Below are 20,359 nucleotides of genomic sequence, written 5' to 3' on the forward strand. Positions count from 1 at the left end.
ACTGTGTTCACAGGGAAATGAGCCGAATGTCTCGGCGTGGACAATAGGTGGTTCCTCACATCCACTAGAAGCTTGTTGGCAAAAAAAAAATCAGCACCCAAGAGGGGGGTGGACACTTTTGCTGACACAAAATCCCAGGTGAAACGCTAACAAGCAAAATACACTGTCACAGTGCGTGTGCCACTGGCAGCCACAAGGGGGGGGGGGGCCGCGTGGCCCTGCTCGAATGTCTGTGGCTGATGCTGGCAGCGCACTCATATGGGCGCCTGTGTCACAAAGAAAGCGACGACCGGAGAGGGAGTCAGTAATAAACAGCAAGCCGCCGGAACGGCCGACACCCACGGCTGCTAATAGGTGGCGGCCGGTGCGTTTCCCGACGCACTGAATGTACAGGGGGGTAGGCATTTCTTGGCTTTGTTGCCAAACTTGGCGTGGTAGAAACACAATCCTCCTGACTGCTTTGCACGTCGGGGCACAGTGGTGGTGGCAGAGATGGAGTATGGCTGGTACATATAGTCATCACTGGTGGCACTGGAGGTGGAAGGGGGCGTGGCTGCAAAACACTTTTTTCCAGCTGAGAAAAATGTGTCTGCCTCCCTGGCCAGTTGACGAAAATCAGTAATAGGTGAATTTGCAAGTGCCAAACGAACCTGGTCTGGAAGCTGCTGCAGGAATAACTCCTTAAAAAGAAAAGACGGCTGATGGTCTCCCAGCAGAGACAGCATGTGATCCATCAGCTCAGATGGCTTACTGTCGCCGAGACCGGGAAGGGAGAGGAGTTGGCGCGCAAGTCCAAACGTCTCCAGTAGATGCGTCTTCAGAGCGGTGTATTTGTTCCGTGTTGGAGGACGTTCTAGTAGGCTCACCACTCTCCCCACAGTCGAGCTGGTAAGGGACATCACCACATGATAAAACTTTGTTTCGTCCACCGTTATGTTCTTGATGGCGAATTGAGCCTCCGCCTGTGCGAACCACGCACTTGCGTTCCGTTCCCAAAAGTCGGGCAACTTTAGTGTAGCAGACATGTTCAGTAAACTCTGGAAACGTCCAAGAGTAAAAGGGGTCACCGATGTAGGAGTGCAGGCAGAGAAACGACAGAGATTTATTCCTCTTTGAAGAGCCAAGTAGCACTCTGTTTATTTCAAAGAAAAAACAATAACAACAAACCTGTCGCACAGGTAATTACGTCACCACCTTGGAGGTGTGTGTTTACTCTTAAAGGTAACAGCACCAATGCATTTACAGGAAATATCCTGCCTCTGGTAAAGTGGAACAAACTATTGTAAACATTGTGAATTATAACTGTACTTAATGATTGTCCTGTGTGTGTATATCCACCACAACTATACATTTGTATCCGTTATTTGGCCCATATTTTGCCTCCATTGCTCACAAACATGTACCAGCGAACTTTTACGTTGTTACTTCAGACCGAGTGAGACTGAATACACCACTTCCAGTTAACTCTTTCACAATAAAACGTTCCGTTTCATGTTGCCTGGCCGGAGTGAGACTAATGTGTGTGTTTGTTGGTTGCCAGGTTTGCGAATCAAGCAACCATTAAACCTTTAAACACATACAGTACATTGGCTATTTGAAAATAGCCGATCTACAAGCTCGCAAGTTTATGCGTCGCGATAAGCAACTGCACTTTAAGAAACACAACCACGTATTTACAAGCGACTTTAAAGAAGAACTAGCCCAAAGTCACTTATAATAAGCAGACATGGCAACACTGTGTGCAAGGTTGCCAGGTTTTGCGAGAGAGAAAAGCAACCAGGTCTATGAAAACAAGCCCAAAAGAAGCAAGCCCTTCACCCTTTAACCTGCACGCTACGCGACCTGACGCTGAAATGGACGGCTGTTGTTTCTGATGCCTCATCTGCAAATGCGTGTGCATTGTTCTTGATTTGTGGTTAGACAACTTTGTGTATTCATTCAATTTATTTATATATATACAATCTAATATTAATAATCATATTCATATAATTAATCATATGTTTTATTAATAATCATAATAAAATAACAATTCTAAAATACAAAATGAAAAATAAGTTGTGATACGATCGTGGATTGTGATTTTGCCTTTTTTTTTGTTGATATTATTGATATGTTTTTGCCATATTGCCCACTCCTATGATAGTTATATCAGCATGCCTATATATGGGCAATTGGGCATATACTGATGACATCAGGGATCTCCATACATGGGAATAAAAGGGACAAGTCAGTCTGTCAGTCCTTAAGGCCTGACAGACACACAGCTCTCCATATATGGGCATATCAGTCACATCTGGTTGGCACCTATAGGTTTCGAACTCTAGATGTTCGGGCTGCGCGCAGCACTTCTATTACTTACAGAACGTGGACATTACTTGTTACAGTCTGGCTGTCTCTGCAGTCTGCTGCACCAACATTTCACTAACTACACATTAATGAGTAAATAGTGACTGACAATTATAAACTTTGAATCTCTTTTCTCTGAACACGTCTGACTTCTGATGGAGACTAACTTGTGTTGCCACTGTACGAGTTACTGTAGCTCCATTAAGAACCTCTCACTCCGCTGCGGAGTGAGAGGTTCTTAATGGAGCTACAGTTACTGCGATCTTACAGTCCTTACAGTATTTAGTTACAGTCATCTAAATACCTGTAATGATGTGGAACCCAGTGGTTCTCATGGGGTCCTTGAGGAGGTTCCAGGGGGTCCAGGTTGTGGACGGACAGGAGGAGCGGCCACGGGGAGAAGAGCCGCACGCAGCCCGGGGACGAGTCTCTTTTCCTCCTCATCCGCATGATGTCCGCCAGTCCCTTGAAGCTGGGGGAGAGTATCTGTCCTGTTGGGATTCATTCTGTACAACTGGTGACACGATGAGCTCCAAACAGCAACGACAACACGGTGGCTTTTCTTAATAGTTGATGTGGAGCTGATGTGTTTTCGCTCTTCCGCACTTTACAAAAGTTGGAAACATCAATCTGTTACGTGTTACCTTTCCCCCTTAAAGGAACAGGCCTGGCATATATAACAAATCTATTTACGCCACTAGGTGGCAGTATAATGTAAGCTAAAGGAACACAGTTGTATCTGTCAAAATATGTGTTTCTCTGAATGCATGAACAAAAGTACTATTCCATTTTAATGTTTTCAGATTTGACAAATGGCTCTATAACTATACTAAACTACAATTTTTTTAATTCACCTTATGGATTAAATCATTACTTTTTAGGCTACATTCTCCTTTCTACCTGATAAGGTGATGGAAAAAAAGAGCAGACTAAGTGCAGAGTGAAAGGTCAAGTTTACTAAGAGTTGACGGTTGAAGTAGTTAAATGTCTGAAAATACACGTCAACATGAATCCAACATGATAGTGCTGTCAAACAAGTCTCTGAAGCCATCTATATATAATCTATGAAAAAGTTCAATCAGCAACACAATTTTATAGTAGTGGGGGTCCCTGCTTCATCTCTCTCAGCTAAAAACGTTGAAGACCCCTGTCCTAAAAGCTTTAAAGACAAGGTAACAGATCATTTGAAACGCTGGAAATTAAAATAATATGAATCCCACCCTGGTCACTCAAGCTCCCTATAAACAAATACAGGGATACTAATATAAATATACATTTAATTTGACACTTAACATTAGAGAGGCTTCCAGACCATTGCAAGTATAGCTAGTTTTGAATGTGAGAAATTTACAATGTACATTTATAGGCCAATAATAAGTACAGTCAGCCCTGGTCATGGAAGTGGGTTGACACACATGTTGAATTTTGCAATGATGTAAGTAACATCAGAAAATACATTTTTGTCTAGAAAATCTATAAATCAAACAAGCTTTATCACAACCAAATAAAACACAGCTACTGTTTAAACTAAGTGCATTTGCTTCCATGGCCAGTGGGGGGCACTGTGTGCATTCTATAATGGCCTTGTTATTAGATGATGATACAGTGAAGTATGGAGTCATAAATACACACTTACACAGACAGTATCATTACAATAGTTTGACAATCACATGTAAAATCCTGAGTGTTAATTTAACTATTTGGTTACATTTGTTCACTCTCAGAGTTGCACATGGATAAATTAAAGGATTTCACTGTAACATGATTGGACCCTGATTCATTATGTGTTGATGTTGAGGTCAGTGAATAAATAACATTTACAACCAGAGGTGGGTAGAGTAGCCAGAAACTACATCTAACATGGATACTAACAACAATGATAAGAATTATAATAGAATGTTTGTTTAGTTTTTTATGGGCCCTAGTATTAGTAATATTAGTGATGTGATTTTTGTAAATTAAGATCAGTAGGAGACATGCCAGAGTCCAGCAGGAGTTTCTCACTCTGACTGGCAGTCTGTCAACTGAAACTAACAAAAATAACTCCAACTTGAATTGAAAAACACATTTTAGTTAACTGAAAGAAAAATAAAGCTTTACAACTAACTGAAAGTGCATTGTGCGTTTACAAAACTAACTAAAACTAACTCAGTTTTGGTCTTATATTTATACATTAGCCTATTAGTTTCACAATATTTCAAAAATCTTAAAAAATATAGCAGATATACAAGCTCAAAACGCATCACAATGTACTGCGTTGTGAGCTTATTGATTGCTAATGTCACTATTTTTCAGAACTTTTTGAATCTCATCCCTGATAAATACCCCATGTGAGAATAAAAAAAACTAAAACTAACACTAAAATTAATAACTAAACAAAAAACTAAGCCTTTAAAAAAATAGACTAAACTCACTTCAAACTAAACTGAAAAAAAAGAAGAATTTGAAACTAATAGAACCTTGCTTTCTGTTTTTTTCAGAGAAAATAAAATAATTATTAGTGTCATATTTGTGTTTCAACAGCATGTTGAATTGAGTAAAGCTTAAATAAGGGTTAAGGGTTAGTTTTTGACAGAGCATGATGTGACCTTTTGGGTCAATATACCCACTAGTTAAGAAGCACCATATAGAAGGTGTCAAGTCCATTAGTACATGTTTAGGCTGCAGCTCTTCTGAAAAGAGCAGGACTGACTCTGGTCTGGGTCTTTGTTTTGCATCTCTGACCACTGACCGGGTCACCATTGGTACAACTAATGACTATATAGATCAGTGGTTCTCAAAGTGAGGTCCGGGGACACCCAGGGGTCCCCAGCTAAATTAGTGATAGTTAGGAACCTACTATCAAATAGAAATGTTGTTTCTATTTGTACACTCTCAGAGTTATGGGGGTCTGTGGTCTAATGCATAACAAACTGGGGGTCCTTGAAATTAAAAAGTTTGAGGACCCGTCATATAGATGAATCAATAGATCCTATCTGCTGCTTTAACCTTCTGATAGCATCTTCCTCCTCTGCAACTCAGTATAATAACCTGTATAATAACCTAATTAAATGTAGTTACTTTGTGGCTACTCACAAAAAATACATGCTTTAATTCTATATATATATATATATATTTTTTTTTTACATAAAGGTGTTACAGCCCCAGCCTAGGGGAACCAAGATGCAACGAAGAACCACCAGCCAGCAGGAAGTCAGCCATGAAATTATTTATTTTGTATGTTTTTCTTCAGAGTGGGTTTACTGTTAGAAAGCTAAACCACCAACCAGCCACCCTAACCTAACTAACCAAAATGAATATAACCAAAACACAACGATTAACCTACAGTAACTCCTAACCGTCAAGACAGGAGGAAAAAGGGAGCCAACTAAAATATGACTCACCCCTACAAAAAGCTGAGTCTTTCAGATAACTGCAACAGTGCAGAACACAAAAACAAAGCATGGCATGTTTGCTGGCAGAGAGAGAATCCTGCAGGAGCTCCTCCACCATCAGCCTGGAACCAATCACCTCCTGGTCACCTCCTACACTCTCAATCACTCTCTCACTCCCTCAGCTCACACACCTGCCACACATCACACTCAACCAGGAGCACCTTTACACAGGGACACAGAAGAGGTGACACATAGGCCAGGCCAGAGGCGGCGTTTCAGAACAACTAGAGGGTGGCAAAAAAAGTGACCACTTAAGCCTGAGTTAACCCATTTTCAGAAAAACATATATTTTGTATTTAAAATAAATAAATAAAAATCATGTTGCTATGTATCGTCTTGGGTGGAAACCTCATGTGTCCGTTACTTTTCAGGATTCAAATTCAAAAGTCTCAAAAGCAGCAGATCTACAAGCTTGAAACGCGACACATGTCATAATACGTGAAGAGATTTGATGTTGTGGGGAAAAAAGGAAAAGACCTAGTGCAGAGCCCTGGGGTACCCGGGCAACTAGGGTTTAAGTGGTTATGGGCCCACTCAGCCTATAACTACACAGTGCAGTGTTGCTCTGCAGACGCTAATGAAACAATCCGTCAGTACTGAGAAGTACTTTTAGACAAACCATCGCTGTGGGTGTGTCAGCAATATTCAGCTGATAACATGCAAGTTTGACTAATGACAGCCACATCTACCCACTAATAATATGAATTAATACTAATATTATGCTATAAAAGAACAACAACATTTGGCTTAACGTTTCTCTTGTCTTCGTCTCCAGGTGGTTGCCAGGAAGTACCGTGGAGGGAGGAGTTTACCAACACCTGCCCCGCAGAGAGAGAGATTGAGTTTGCGTACCTGGATGTTGCTAAACGAATAAAATAGAATAATATACGTGTATATTCATCCGGAGTCTTTGAAGATGTGACAGAGGGAGAACAGTTGGAAAGAGACATTTGTGTTGCACACCTGGATATATCACACAATGATTCAAATAGAGGCAGCAGTAAAAGAAGGTACAATGAATACAGGAGATGAACATTCTCCACTAAAAGTGTTGTCATTTTATTGCCCACACATTGCTATAATTATTTGTTTTGGACAAATGGGAAAATGATTAAGGGTGTACATAGAATGTTTGTAGCTACACCCAATACTAAGTTACAGTATGCATTTTTTGTGTTGAGGTATATTATGGTGGGTTGTTAACCCATTAAGACTGTCATTTTTAGATTTATTTGGCTATTCAAAAATAGCAGATATACAAGCTCATAGCGCGGCACAAAGTGCCGCGCTATGAGCTTAATTGTAGATCTGCAATTTTTTGTGAAAATCGTGAACATTTTCTTTCAATATATATGTTTTTTAAAGCGAACTCAAATCTTTGCTTCTGGGGGGTCCCTGGAACAACATATTTTGAGGTGGGGGACCGTGTCCAAATACATATCATTGTTGGGGTCCTTGACATGAAAAAGTTTGAGAACCACTGATTATAGCAACATAAGTTTAAAAAAAAAAAATGTTTGCTTAAAAATAATTGCACAAACTTTCATGATTTACATTTTTTTTTGCAGATCTACAAGCTCGTAGCAAGGCACTCGGTGAAGTGAGATTATAAAAACAACAAACATCACATCCTGGTGTCTTTGTGAGGAACATTTGTTGAAGACAATAATCACTTCCTGCCTTTATTTACATTTCACAATACAATGTCCATGTTGTATCATGAGTCAAGACTCTGCTAAATGATTCTACATTGAATGAGTGTGTGTGTGTGTGTGTGTGTGTGTGTGTGTGTGTGTGTGTGTGTGTGTGTGTGTGTGTGTGTGTGTGTGTGTGTGTGTGTGTGTGTGTGTGTGTGTGTGTGTGTGTATTACTATAAGCTTGTGAGGGCCAGATATACCCTCCAGTAGAATTTGATAAATAGACGTTTTCCTCACAAGTAAAATGGTTGATTTATAGTTTAACATATATATTTTTTAAAGGTGTATAATAAGTCAAAGTTTCAGGTTGGGGTCAGACTTAGGATTAGACATTTAGCGGTCAGGTGTAGGAGTCAGGGTTAGAGTTACCTGATTTATACTTACTTTAACGCCAGAGTCGTGCGTCGAAAAATAGCCGATCTACAAGTTAACGACGTCGTTAGCTTGTAGATCTGCAATGATTTGGCTGTTTGTTTTATTATGTGTGTACATAGTGTAGTGTCACATCAGCATCAGTGTGTGTTCCTACAGGACACAGGATGTTACTGAACCTCCTACATCTGACACAGAGACACTGAGGAACCAGAACTCCCTCCATACCTCCAGCACCCAAACCCAGCACAGAGTGGTTCATCAGTAAATGTGGTGTAGTAGGTGTGTAGGCGTGTCAGTGTGTCAGAGAACACTTTGTAGAAAATCAAAATGCCAGCAGAGCAGTCTACATACACTGCTACTCTGTGGGGGTCAGAGGGACGGACAGGGAGGACAGTCTGCTTCTTATTGTACTTGACAGTATACGTGTTGTTATCATTATTACATACCAGACTCCAGGACTTGTCATTGTCTCCTAACGTACAGTCATCACTCTGTCCTTCCCTGTTGATTCCTTTGTATGTCACTGATATATAAACCCTTCCACTCCACTCTACCTCCCAGTAACAGCGTCCAGTCAGACTCTCTCTACACAGAACCTGGTAATTGTTGTAAAATCTGTCTGGATGGTAACGATATGGTTGCTCCTCCCTCACATGTGTCGCCTTCTTGTTGTTCTCAGACAGAGAGAGGTTTTTTTGTGCTGTGTTTGGATCCAGTGTGAGTTCACACACATCTGATGAGGAAAACATGATACAATACAGCATCAGTTTACAATCAAATATAACTTCATCATAATATATAATTTATATATTATTTAATATAATAATTATGAATTGTTACTGTCTGGAAGAAACCCTGTATCTCCATATTTACACTCCTTATGTTTTTAAATGAATGTCCTACTTCATGGTGCATGGTGTGTGTCTGTCCGTACACGTACGTACGTACGTGCGTGCGTGCGTGCGTGCGTGCGTGCGTGCGTGCGTGCGTGCGTGCGTGCGTGCGTGCGTGCGTGTGTGTTTATTCTGTGTGTGTGTGTGTGTGCGTGCGTACAGTGTTTTCTTTACTGTGTTGTGTGTGTGTGTGTTTGTACATTATGTGTGTGTGTGTGTGTGTGTGTGTGTGTGTGTGTGTGTGTGTGTGTGTGTGTGTGTGTATAAAAGCTCTAAATAGCAGATCTACAAGCTCACAACGTTATGCGACGCGTTGTGAGCTTGTAGATCTGCTATTTTTGCCCGACAGCATTTATTTAGGTTGTGTTATTATATAATATAATAATATAATTTATATTGTCAAAGTGTGTGTGTTTGTGTGTGTGGGGGGGACCACTGACTTACACAGTGCCCCCCCAACACACAAATATACACACGCACACATACAGTAGTAACCACACACACACACACACACACACACACACACACACACTCCCTCTACTCTCCCTCTAAGCTAGCGTCTCTGATAACACACAGGTTCATTCATTTCCCCACCACACAACGTCATGCATCCTAAAAATCAGGTAAATTCATGCAAATAGCTGCATTCCATGGAGTGGTCCTTGTCATGGATCAGATAGCACATTTAGAGAATAGTCCCAAGCACAGATGAAGATAAATGTGCATTGAAAAGTGATACCACAAAGTGGTTGTGGATGCAATTAACTACATAATCCTTGATGTTGTTTTTATTTATACATTTTGGCAAAGAAACTTTTGCCTATAACCGAGGCTATTTCGTTTAGTATATTCCTTTTCTGTTTTATGTATTCATTGATGTGGAAGACCAAACCTAAACAACCACTGCAGGTGTCCATTAAAAAGAGTCTTTAATTGTCAAGATCACACAGATCACAGCCTGTGAGACATCACTGCTTTGTTGAAATATGCAACAGTGTAGCGGTGCAACAGTTAATCAAACTAATCTATTTAATCCATTATAAAAAAGTTGATAATTGAATAAAACAATAAATGAATGTCATTATAGGTGTACAGAATCAAAAACAATTGTAATAGTGAGAATAGCAGATCAACAAGCTCACAACACATCGCGATGCGACGTGTTGTGAGCTTGTAGATCTGCCATTTTCACTATTTTTGGATGACACCGTTGTGTGTTGAAGTATAAAGTTATGATTTGTTGATATATAACGTTTCTCCATTAATGGATTAATTGAAAAAGTAATCGATAATAGCTAAGAAAATAATCGATAGTTGCAACTTGCAGCTCTACAACACTGTGATTACTAACAACACCATGTATTCTCACTTTATACCAACTCTCAGATTGAAGAATTGATGATTGGAGGTTAATTATGAACACACACACATCATGTGTTATGGTTGTTATGCTCATCCCTATAGATACTATTATTATTTTCATAATGAAAATAATATTGTATAATTATTACTATGGGAGTCCTGCACACCGTCTTCACTTAAAACAGAAATAGTTTAATGAAGATACAATGTTTCAGTCACTCGGACCTTCATCAGGTATGATATGAAACGTTCATCTTCTTTTAACTATTTATGAAGCATAGTGTTAGTTCATACAGAGCATAGGAGTCATACACGTCTCATCTGTAATCAGCTGTCAGTCTGCTGATTGTTTACAATCAGCCTAGCTTCCTACTCTCCAATCACAGCTATGCCGGTCATTACCAAAGGAGCCACACTTCTTTACACTCCAATCAGAGCTCACGCTCTTAACAGGGCGGCTCCTTTAAATACAGCTTCTCCACTCACTCGCTTGTTATAAGCAACTTTGGACTTTTTTCTGTAAAGTTGCTTGTAAATATTGGTAGTCATTTTGCCCTTTTTTTCCTCAAGATTGTTTTAATTGTTTAAATAGTAGATTTACAAGCTCACAACGTGACGCGTTGTGAGCTTGTAGATCGGCTATTTTCAAATAGCTGACGTACTGTATATAGGTTTGAAGAGCTCATGTAGCCTAGCCTGCTGCAACCCTCCTGATTTCGTGTATAAAGGGGCGTGTGTATAGAGCCGGCGAGAGACGGCGCCTGATCCCATTGGTTCACCGATCTGTCCGTCAACCCCCGCCCCGTTAACACAACATTACGAGCGACGCCCACTGCACTCTGGTTGGTTGGGAAATGAAACACTTCCTCATACCCAGTACAGGCTATAGTTGGGCCAGGCTTTTATTTTTTAGCAAAACTAAGCAATAAAAGCCTGGAGATCGAGGCTACATGTAGCCTAGTCGTTTCTTTTGGGGTTGTTTTCATAGACCTGTTTGCTTATTATCTCGCAAAATCTGGCAACACTGGTCTGCTGCTGCTTTAGCTGCCTCCTCCACCCCAGCCTCCACCTTTTTGATCAGAGTCTGGCATAGGCTCAAATACTATTGTGATTGTATGTCTGCTGATTCAAGTCAATGTGTCAATGTATTGCTTAGGCCTGCTCTTATACCTATGGGGGGTTTTGCTTAGTGTTCCCTGATTTTGCTTAGCATGCTGCTAAAGCAAAATGTAGGAAACATCCTACGGAGAGCAGAGCCATTAACGCCAAGGTTAACTGTATTCCATTTGTTGTAATGGTTAAATCTACTTTGACGTGAGTGTTCCTGACTGAACTGCTGTAAGTGAAGACAGTTCATAACTACGCACCTGTCCAAAGGACTTTTTCTACTATTTGCACAAATACAATTCTCACACTCACCGTTGACACGATCGGGCTGAGACCCACGTGAAGAAAACATCCACCTTATACGACCTGAGATCATCCTTAACATCCTCCTTATACGACCTAAGATGAAATTCAAACAGTGAAAACATAAAAGTGATATTAGGTTTCATGTGCAATCATGTGCACACACACACACACACACACACACACGTAGCTTTGTAAGCATGTTATGCGTAACTTAAAATCAGTAGAGAAACTTACCACGGTATTTCACACCCAGCATCAAACCCACTGCAAGGATGAGAGCAACAATAATGCCTCCAACCACCGTCTGATTCACAGGTTCAGGTTCTTAGGAGAGAGACAAAATAAACAATGACATTACTGGGTTTAATTTGCTTTCAATTCCACAATAATAAACATGCTCTGCATTTAGTTGACAATGTTATGTGTTTAAATAATGGGGGAGATGTCATTATTTTAAACACTCAGGAACATACAATAACTATTAGAGTACTTTCAGACGTGCAGTTGGTTGTATTTCTGGCAGGTCTACTCTGCCAGCTGATCAGACTGAGTGAGCCTGACTAATAAGCTAATGTCTTTATTCTTTCTATTTAACCTGTTTTCTAGCTCTTTCCCTTTGCTCCCATTCTACCTATATTCTCTCTCTTCTCACAGATCATTTCACCCACTGCTTTACACTATAAACTATGATGTGACAAATACTGATTCTGATTTTTAGCCACAAGAAAATTAAACGCATGAAGTATGGCTCAGTTTGAGATCATTTCAGGAAAAAGGATGACGTCATCCTTCTCCCCTCCCTCTTTATTTTATCATCATCATTATCATCGTCATTATGATTATTATTATCATTATTGTTAATATTATTATTAAGGAACAGAACTGATATAATGAATTAATTTTAATGACTTACTTGGGATGTCAGATTCTGTTTCAACAATGTAAAGTTAGTTAAAGATGATTAATGAATGAATTCACTAGTTGTTACATACTTTACTGAGAGAGCACAGAAGCACATCAAAATGTCATCTGCATTAGGAGCCAAAATATCAGTCTTGTCCCTGTAACACAGTGGATACATTTCTACACATTGTGTAGTAAACTACATACCTTTGTAAAACACGTTGTCAGTGGCACCACTATGGTCCACACTGACTGGGTTCTTCATTGCACAAAATAATTGTTTTACTTTCTTCCCTTCCTCATTGTTGGTGATATTAGACTCTTTAGAGTTCTGTCCAGAGTCAGACACCATCCATTCCCCTTCATCTTTCTTCCAGCGATAAGTGACCGGACCTGAGTCTCTGATGTTCCCTTCACAGACGAGTATGCAGCTGGTAGAGTTAGTTGTACAAGGTTCCTTGATAGCCACCACTGGGTTTGGGACTTTCTCTGTTGGGGAAAAAGAATGAACACAGCTCAGAATTACTCCACACTGCAGTTAGAACATTTTGATGAGGAAAATAAGTTGGCTGTGTGATCTTCCTCAAGTAATTGTGGTGCATATACACACAGGGGGAACAAGGAGTTGTTGTTGTTGTTTTATGCTTCCCATACATTTTCTATGGCAGCAGTGTAAACACAAATCATAATTTGTGTCTGCAGTGCAAACATTTTTATAAAAAATATATTAGAAGAAAGGCAGCATTTCTTATGTAAAGGATGGGACTGACTGTGTCAATCAGATTGTTTAATGAGACAGGGCAGCAACCGTTTTGTCAGTGACACACAACACCACTTTAGAATGACAGAAATGAGACCTGAGCATCCAGAGCTGAATGGATAGGTAGGAGTTGACATTTTAAATGGCCCGCTGGCCCGGATGTACTTTTTAAACAGTCCGGTTCAGCAGAATGAACCTTCAGTGTTTCCCTATGCATTCAGAAAGCGCTGCAGCAACAAATTATTGTTATAATAATTTTTTGAACGATGGAAGATGTCCAATTATACACTTGTAAGGGGAGGAGAGGAGAGGAGTGGAGAGATGAGATGAGAGAGAGAGAGAGGGAGGGAGGGGGAGGGAGGAGAGGAAATTACTCTGTCCAGACTCCAGACCCATTGAAAGAGTTACGAGACACTTGATCTAGCTCATGTTACTTCAGCATTTTCTTGTTCTTGTTGTTATCTCTGAGCACACATAAACACATTCCAATCAACTGTAAGTGGTTTTGGCAATAAAGGTTTTAAAATATTATGTGAATATTCTCAAAGGAAGTCTATGGGTAAACTCTCTCAATAGATGGGGCGGGGCGACGATAGCCTAGTGGTTAAGGCGTGTACAACATATAGGCTCTAATGCAGGCTGGCAGCGAGTTGCAGGTTCGATTCCCAAGAGCCCGAAGCATATGATGTGTGTCTCTCCCCGTTTCCTGTCACTGTGCTATCCAAATAAGGCCCCAAAAATATATTTAAAAAAAATAGATTGGGCCCGGCTCTGTCTATTTACAAAATGGCATTGCTTCATATTGAGGTCAATTAACTTGACCATCTCAGCATATTCAATCAAGTTAAAACAGCCACTGGTTAGATGTCAACACTGAAGCAAAACAACGCTGATCAGGATTATCATTTGCCGAAGACAAAAAACAAGAGTCCTGCAACTTCATGCCATTACAGAGATAGACTGCATTGCCTCCCAAAAATAACAGATTTACAAGCTATCATCGCGTCGCAATCCAAGGTGTGGATATCTTGTAGATTTGTTTGTTTAGTCAAGAAAGCAACAGCATGCACGACGGAGTATAAATCAAGCTTAACATTCAACAAACAAAAAATCTGCGTTATTTCCCATACACAGCGTTTTGCCTGGAGGCGGTCCACCGGGACACCTGCCAATCTCAAAGACTCCTGACTTCTAACTTAGAGGGCAAAAGAATTAAACAAATTAGCCAATTACTACAAGTAACTGGTGGTTTAAAAAAATATTAATACAAAGAAAAGAAAATCAGCAAAAGATTTGAGGGAGAGCCACATTGGAGAGACCACTGGAGTTGACTTGAATATGACGCAGCTATGAGGTCTTTTGTAAATCAATGCCAACATATGCGGACAAGTAAGTTAAATAGAGAAAAGGTAACGTACCCAATAGCCAATCTTAAGCTCACATTACATCACGTGACAATGTGACATGTAATGTTGTGAGCTTGTAGATCTGCTTTTTTCGAGCGACACCATCATATAACTAAGTATTAAGTGATGTGCACATAAGTCACCAGTTCTGCTAAATCAGTCATATACAATAAACAACAAAAATAAATGAAATTGTGTAAAAAAATAAATTAAAAAAACCTGCCTAACAATGATGTCACTAGAAGGCAGGTTTCTGAAGTGTCTACAGTAGAAAACATTGTACCATGTTATCATGAGCATTAGTGAGGACCAATTATATGAAGATAGGTTGAAAATTGACCTTGGCCTTGACCTTAATGTCTACCCCTGGATAGGGGCTGGTCAGAAGGTCCCCAGTTTGTCCCCCCGGGTCTAGGTGTCAAGGTGTCCCTGAGCAAGACACATAATCCCTAACTGCTTCCAGGGCATTGTATTAATGGCACCCACTGCCCCTAATAGTTGTGCACATACAGTATGTGTGTACAGTGATAAAAATATACTGACCATATTATTAATATATTATTCACAGATCTAAATGGCAGCTTAAGGTAATAACAATGTGGGTGTGTTTCATTTAGGTGTTTCTGTGTCCCAGCATTAAGTTAACTGTACAGGAGTTTATACCATTTATAAACAGCTTGTCATACAAAACAGAAGAAATGAACTTTCTCACAGATGGGTAGCCGGTAGTCTTGCATGGCCAGACTGTTGCCTCCCACGATTTTCAAATGCTTCTTATAGCATTCAGAGATTGTGGAATAGTTGTCTGGCTAGGTAGCCGGTGGCAGCTGAATGTCATATTAATTATTTTTAAACAAGATCAGGAGCACTAACAATCTCTACAAATTGGTACAGATAAAAACGAAATAAATCATTGTGAAAGGTGTTGAAGTTGGTGCTTCTAGGGGGATTAAACATTTAAACACAGCTTGCATTTTATTGACATGCCCACCGGAATCAAGCAGTTAGTGGTGAATGTGATTCACTCTGCTAGCCTTATATGTATCATTCTGTACTGTTATCTGGATTCCGGCAACATCGGAACAGTCGGCACCGGGTATTTCTGGGGTCCAGGGACCCCCATAAGTAAAGATGTGTGTTCAATTGTTCAGAACATAAGTACTCGCCATTTTTCAAGATTGTTCAACATCTTTCAAAGACAATTCAGCTCTCTGAAAAATAGATGATCTACAAGCTCACAACCCGTTTTACTGGCAGGGCAACGCACAATACAGAAACATAACAGTTTAAGAAAATAATAAAACAAGATATTGTATTGCACATTCTAGGCCGAGTAGGTATTGGTGCCGAGCGTTCAAGTTACCTACAGAGTAAAATTCACACAAAAAAAAGGTTTTTACTATTCACGGTCAAATAGTTGAACTGACACAGCACTGATTATGTTCCACATCACAGTAAGTAAGAGGGACTAAACATGACCCTTCGGCCTTCTATTAACTCTAACCATTCAAATAAAAAATGGATGTGTATTTAAAAACATGAGCCATAACATTTATCTTTCACAGGACACAATTACGCCCCCATCTGGCAAAGTCAGGTTACACAATTCATACTTACTGATCACTTTAACTGTGTAAGTCTTGTTCTGCAGTCGACCGTTTACCTCCACAGAATATACTCCACTGTCTTTAATGTTCATATTGTTGATGATCAACCGTCGAGTTTCTTTATTCAATTCTGTGCGGTTTCTGTATGTCCCATAGTAATCCACATCAGGACCAAAGCCTGTATCCCATTCTGCTACCTTGTTGGGGCCATGTTTCCACAGGATGCCAGTGATGGGTTCAGTAACAGAGTTGGTATCTGGAAGCAATTCAAGGATTCCTCCCAATGGTCTGTATGTCACATCTTGTTGGTCTGTGTGGAGAAAATTATTTCAGTCAAGTTGAATAGTTAAAGCAGTCAGTATTAGATACAGTATAATGAGAGCTTTAGCAGCACAAATAAGTAGCTACTGTACTGTACATCAGACTGAAACAAAACTATAAAATAAACAAATCCTCAATAATCTCTACAGTAGCCTATAGTTATTAGGTTTTAATGTGTTTGAATGTTTGAATTAAATCAGTGTTTTCTAGTTAAGCTTTCATTAGGGTCAACAAGAAAATGTTTAAGTAATGAATCAGGTGTCTGTTTTTTTTTTTTTTTAGAAGTCTGCCTCTGCACCCAGAATCACAGTTACTGTATAAGAGGTGTAAGGTAAACCTGGAAACTCATAATGCAATATCGGTATCATTTGATTTGACCATGAAATTAAAAGGTTATCGAATATTGGCAAAGATGTCAATATAGCGCATTCTTAGAAAATGCAAAATGGGAGAAAATCGACTTGGGGGAAAGGGGCGTGGCCTATGGGGAGTTGCGTCATGAATGAATCCAGGAATACAGTTCAAGAGTTATAGAACAAAACGTGTAGCGGCAGGTAGAGCGCCACCATGGGGCCAATTTGAAAGATTTGGGGTGGGGTGTCTTCCACCGCAAATGAAAAGTCGGTCCAGCAGTTTGTAGAACAGCTACACACACACACACACACACACGCACGCACACACGCACGAGGGGAGCTTGTGTCAAATAGCCAAACTGTACTCAAAACAACCACGGCAATTTGGGAATGTCACCCAAGGGCTTTATACACACAGTGACAAAAAGTCCAGTGAAAATTATCTATAACCTATAGTTAATGCCTCAGAATTGACCTTACTGTTACAAATAAAAATGATGTTGCTTTTTTGTCTTGTAATATTCACATTCTGTGTGACATTCTGTCTCATGACGAAAAACAGTTCCAAATGATATACAGTATACACTACTCCAGGCTGCTTAATACAATAAGCTTTAATGCTTAAGACTTCATGTGCCCATTTCTCAGTGCCCTCTTCCTTTTAGTACCCACTGCCGAGTCTTCTCGAGGTCCCACTCTGCTTTAGTACCCAGTATTCCTGTGCCCACTCTTGGCAGGTGCCCAGTGTTCTCCTCACCCCACTTAGTATTGGTGCCCACTTCACCGTGAGGTGGACATTAGTTAAATGGTTAGAGAGGCTGTCTGGTAGGCAGACGGTGACCAGTTAGCCTCCCGACCTCGGTCTGTGTGTCGAAGTGTCCCTGAGCAAGACAGCGACCCCCCTCTCCCTCCCCTTAGCTCTCATCATGGCCATCTGAGCAGCCATCAGCTGGGTGAAGCTGAATCTGAATTCCATCCAGGATTAAAAAGATCTCCCTTTCCTTTCACATGTATTTCACTCCTGGACCCTACTTCTTCATGTAAATCACAACAAGGTTTATTTATGTCAGGAAAAAGCTATTATTTAAGATAGTTTTATAAATAATTTAGCACATTGGTCTTCAAATAGGGGGTCCGTGGCCTCTAGGGGGTCCTCAGAGTTACTATAGGGGGCTGAGAAAAATATGTGTGTGATGGGAACTTTTTTTTTCTTTTTTACATTAACCACTTGAACCATAGCATCCCTATTCATTCCAATGAAACTGGTTCTGAGCTACCCAAAGACACACAAGCTAGTGAAGCTAATAGGCTACTTGATTTATTGACAGAAATAAACATAACTATAAGCCAGGGCCAGGGGTGATTCTATCCATACATACATTATTTTGTTTTGATTGTATTGTTCCACTTTTGCTTTGGCAATGTAAACATGTTTTCTCTTGCCATTAAAACCCCATTGAATTGTATTGTTGAATTGATTCTTCTGGGATCAGATTCATCAGACCATTAGAAAGTGACATGCATGCATACGATGCCTTGCAAGTGTGTTCAACCCTTGTGATAAATCAGTGCATAACAATTAATACATTAATACTTTTGTAATATGTAATTTACAATAGGCTACAAGGTAACAGCTAAGGTGGGCACCAAAACATTCTGGGCACTAGGTAAAACTGAGCACCTTGGAAGAGTGGTTACTAAGGAAATCTGGGCACCAGGAAGACTGGGCACTGGAGAAACTGGACACTAGTAGGAGTGGGCACTAGGGAAATGTGGGCACCAGGAAGACTGGGCACTAGGGAAATGTAAGTACCAGGAAGAGTGAGCACCTGAAGTCTTTTGTGTCCACAGATAGTGTTTTGCATGTGATAATGACGGTATATATATATATATATATATATATATATATATATATATATATATATATATTATTATTTTTTTAATTAACTTTGGCAGTTGCTGGAATGCTTTTATTTACGACCTGGTGTTCACCGTTGTCTCAGCACACGCCAGCATAACAAACACTGCAGTGTTTCACATGCACTGGTGTGTGAGACTGCATTCTGGTGTGACTGTCTGTCACACACTCAGTTCAGTCAGACAACTCTTAGATTGGATTAGAATATATATTTATTAGCAATATATATTTGCAAGCTTGAGCATGGTATAGAAACAAGAGGAAGCATAGTTTGGCGTCAGGCCTCTGAATCCATTCATTCCCTGTAAGGATAACATTTTAATGAATGTTACATGCCAATTAGCATTTACAGGGAATGAATTAAACCCCCAAGGGATCTAGAAACAGAGCCTACAGGTGGATGCCGGGGAGGCGGGTGGGATGACTTCATGGACAGCAGCAGGTAAGCAGCGAGCAGCGAGCAGCGGTAGCAGCAGCAGCAGCAGCAGTAGTAGCGACACACGTCGGCTCAGCAAGACAGGGAAGCCAGAGTGAGCAGTAACAGCACAGTACCTATAACCACCCGATCAGGAGGAAAGAGCATGTGACCTAGTCACCTGATCGGTTGCCCCAATCCCTTGAGTTGCCTGGCCTGAACTAGCTCCATAAACTGCGCCTCATTAGTCCACTGTAGTATCATAACATAGCATGCTGCTTTGTTGTTGTTGGGAAGGTTGTTGTTCTAGGTTGGCCATTAGCACGTTTGATCACAGCATTTGTATATGCAAATACATTGAACGAATGAGCATGAATGGAACAACCACAAACTACTGAAACATTGTCTTTACATAATGTGTGAAGCCAATGCAAAGACGTCATGTCACACAACACTGTTTCCTCATGAGAGCTGCTCTTATTATTTCAGCTCCCAAACTGCAGGAACACCTCCGTGCACACGCACGACCATTCATGCGCATCCACACGCACACACACACACACACACACACACACACACACACACACACACACACACACACACACACACACACACACACACACACACACACACACACACCAATAGTCCTATTTACATATAGGCATATTGTTCACGACGGGCCATGGGCTAATAAACATATGCTTTTCATTAAAAAAAAAAAAAAACATACACTCTTCATGGTTTTCAAGACTACACAGTAGAATCCTCTGTTTACAAATGAAACTCTCAAAGTTAAATTATCACTTAAAGAAAAACAAACTCACTTTAAACACTAAAACTCATCATGTTTTCCTACAGACAGAGGGTCAGGGTGTGTCCCATAGAGTTATATATCCTACAGTAAATGTTTTAAAGTGTCTTCTCCTACCTGATGTCAGGATGAGTCCAGCTGCTGTCAACAGACAGATGAACCATGAAGCTCTGAGGAGACGATCCTTCATGATGATGATCTATAACTAATCATCAATACAGAAAACAACCCTCAAACATTCACATGCGAATAGACGCGATAATGGAGGAGAGGGATTCGGGATTATTTGCTGTCTCTTTGTCTGCTTAGACCTGCCTCTTCCTTTGGGCTGAAACTTGAAACTGA

At 40.3% G+C, this 20,359-nt stretch overlaps 1 protein-coding gene across 1 annotated transcript; it reads right to left on the reverse strand.

The window, feature by feature from the left end:
• Positions 1-7,537: 7,537 nt before the first annotated feature.
• On the reverse strand, positions 7,538-20,308 carry LOC308080267 (uncharacterized protein). Its single transcript, XM_080422056.1, has 6 exons — positions 20,132-20,308; positions 16,207-16,506; positions 12,631-12,912; positions 11,755-11,844; positions 11,527-11,613; positions 7,538-8,585 (listed from the first exon to the last, which is right to left on the reverse strand). The coding sequence occupies exons 1-6, from the start codon at positions 20,202-20,204 to the stop codon at positions 8,032-8,034; spliced, it is 1,386 nt and encodes a 461-aa protein (XP_080278182.1). The 5' UTR covers positions 20,205-20,308; the 3' UTR covers positions 7,538-8,031.
• Between the last annotated feature and the right edge of the window lie 51 nt (positions 20,309-20,359).

Source organism: Gymnoscopelus braueri (assembly GCF_963280865.1).
Source record: "Gymnoscopelus braueri genome assembly, chromosome: 24".
Taxonomy (NCBI): domain Eukaryota; kingdom Metazoa; phylum Chordata; class Actinopteri; order Myctophiformes; family Myctophidae; genus Gymnoscopelus; species Gymnoscopelus braueri.

What these genes read in the sequence shown, in the direction of transcription:
- LOC308080267 (XM_080422056.1), bottom strand. Translation starts at nt 20,204, where the DNA reads ATGAAGGATCGTCTCCTCAGAGCTTCATGGTTCATCTGTCTGTTGACA. An exon ending in TGACAACGTGTTTTACAAAG is followed by an intron (nt 11,845 to 12,630) that starts GTATGTAGTTTA and finishes CTCTCTCCTAAG; the next exon opens with AACCTGAACCTGTGAATCAG. An exon ending in TCAGCCCGATCGTGTCAACG is followed by an intron (nt 8,586 to 11,526) that starts GTGAGTGTGAGA and finishes TTTCCTCATCAG; the next exon opens with ATGTGTGTGAACTCACACTG.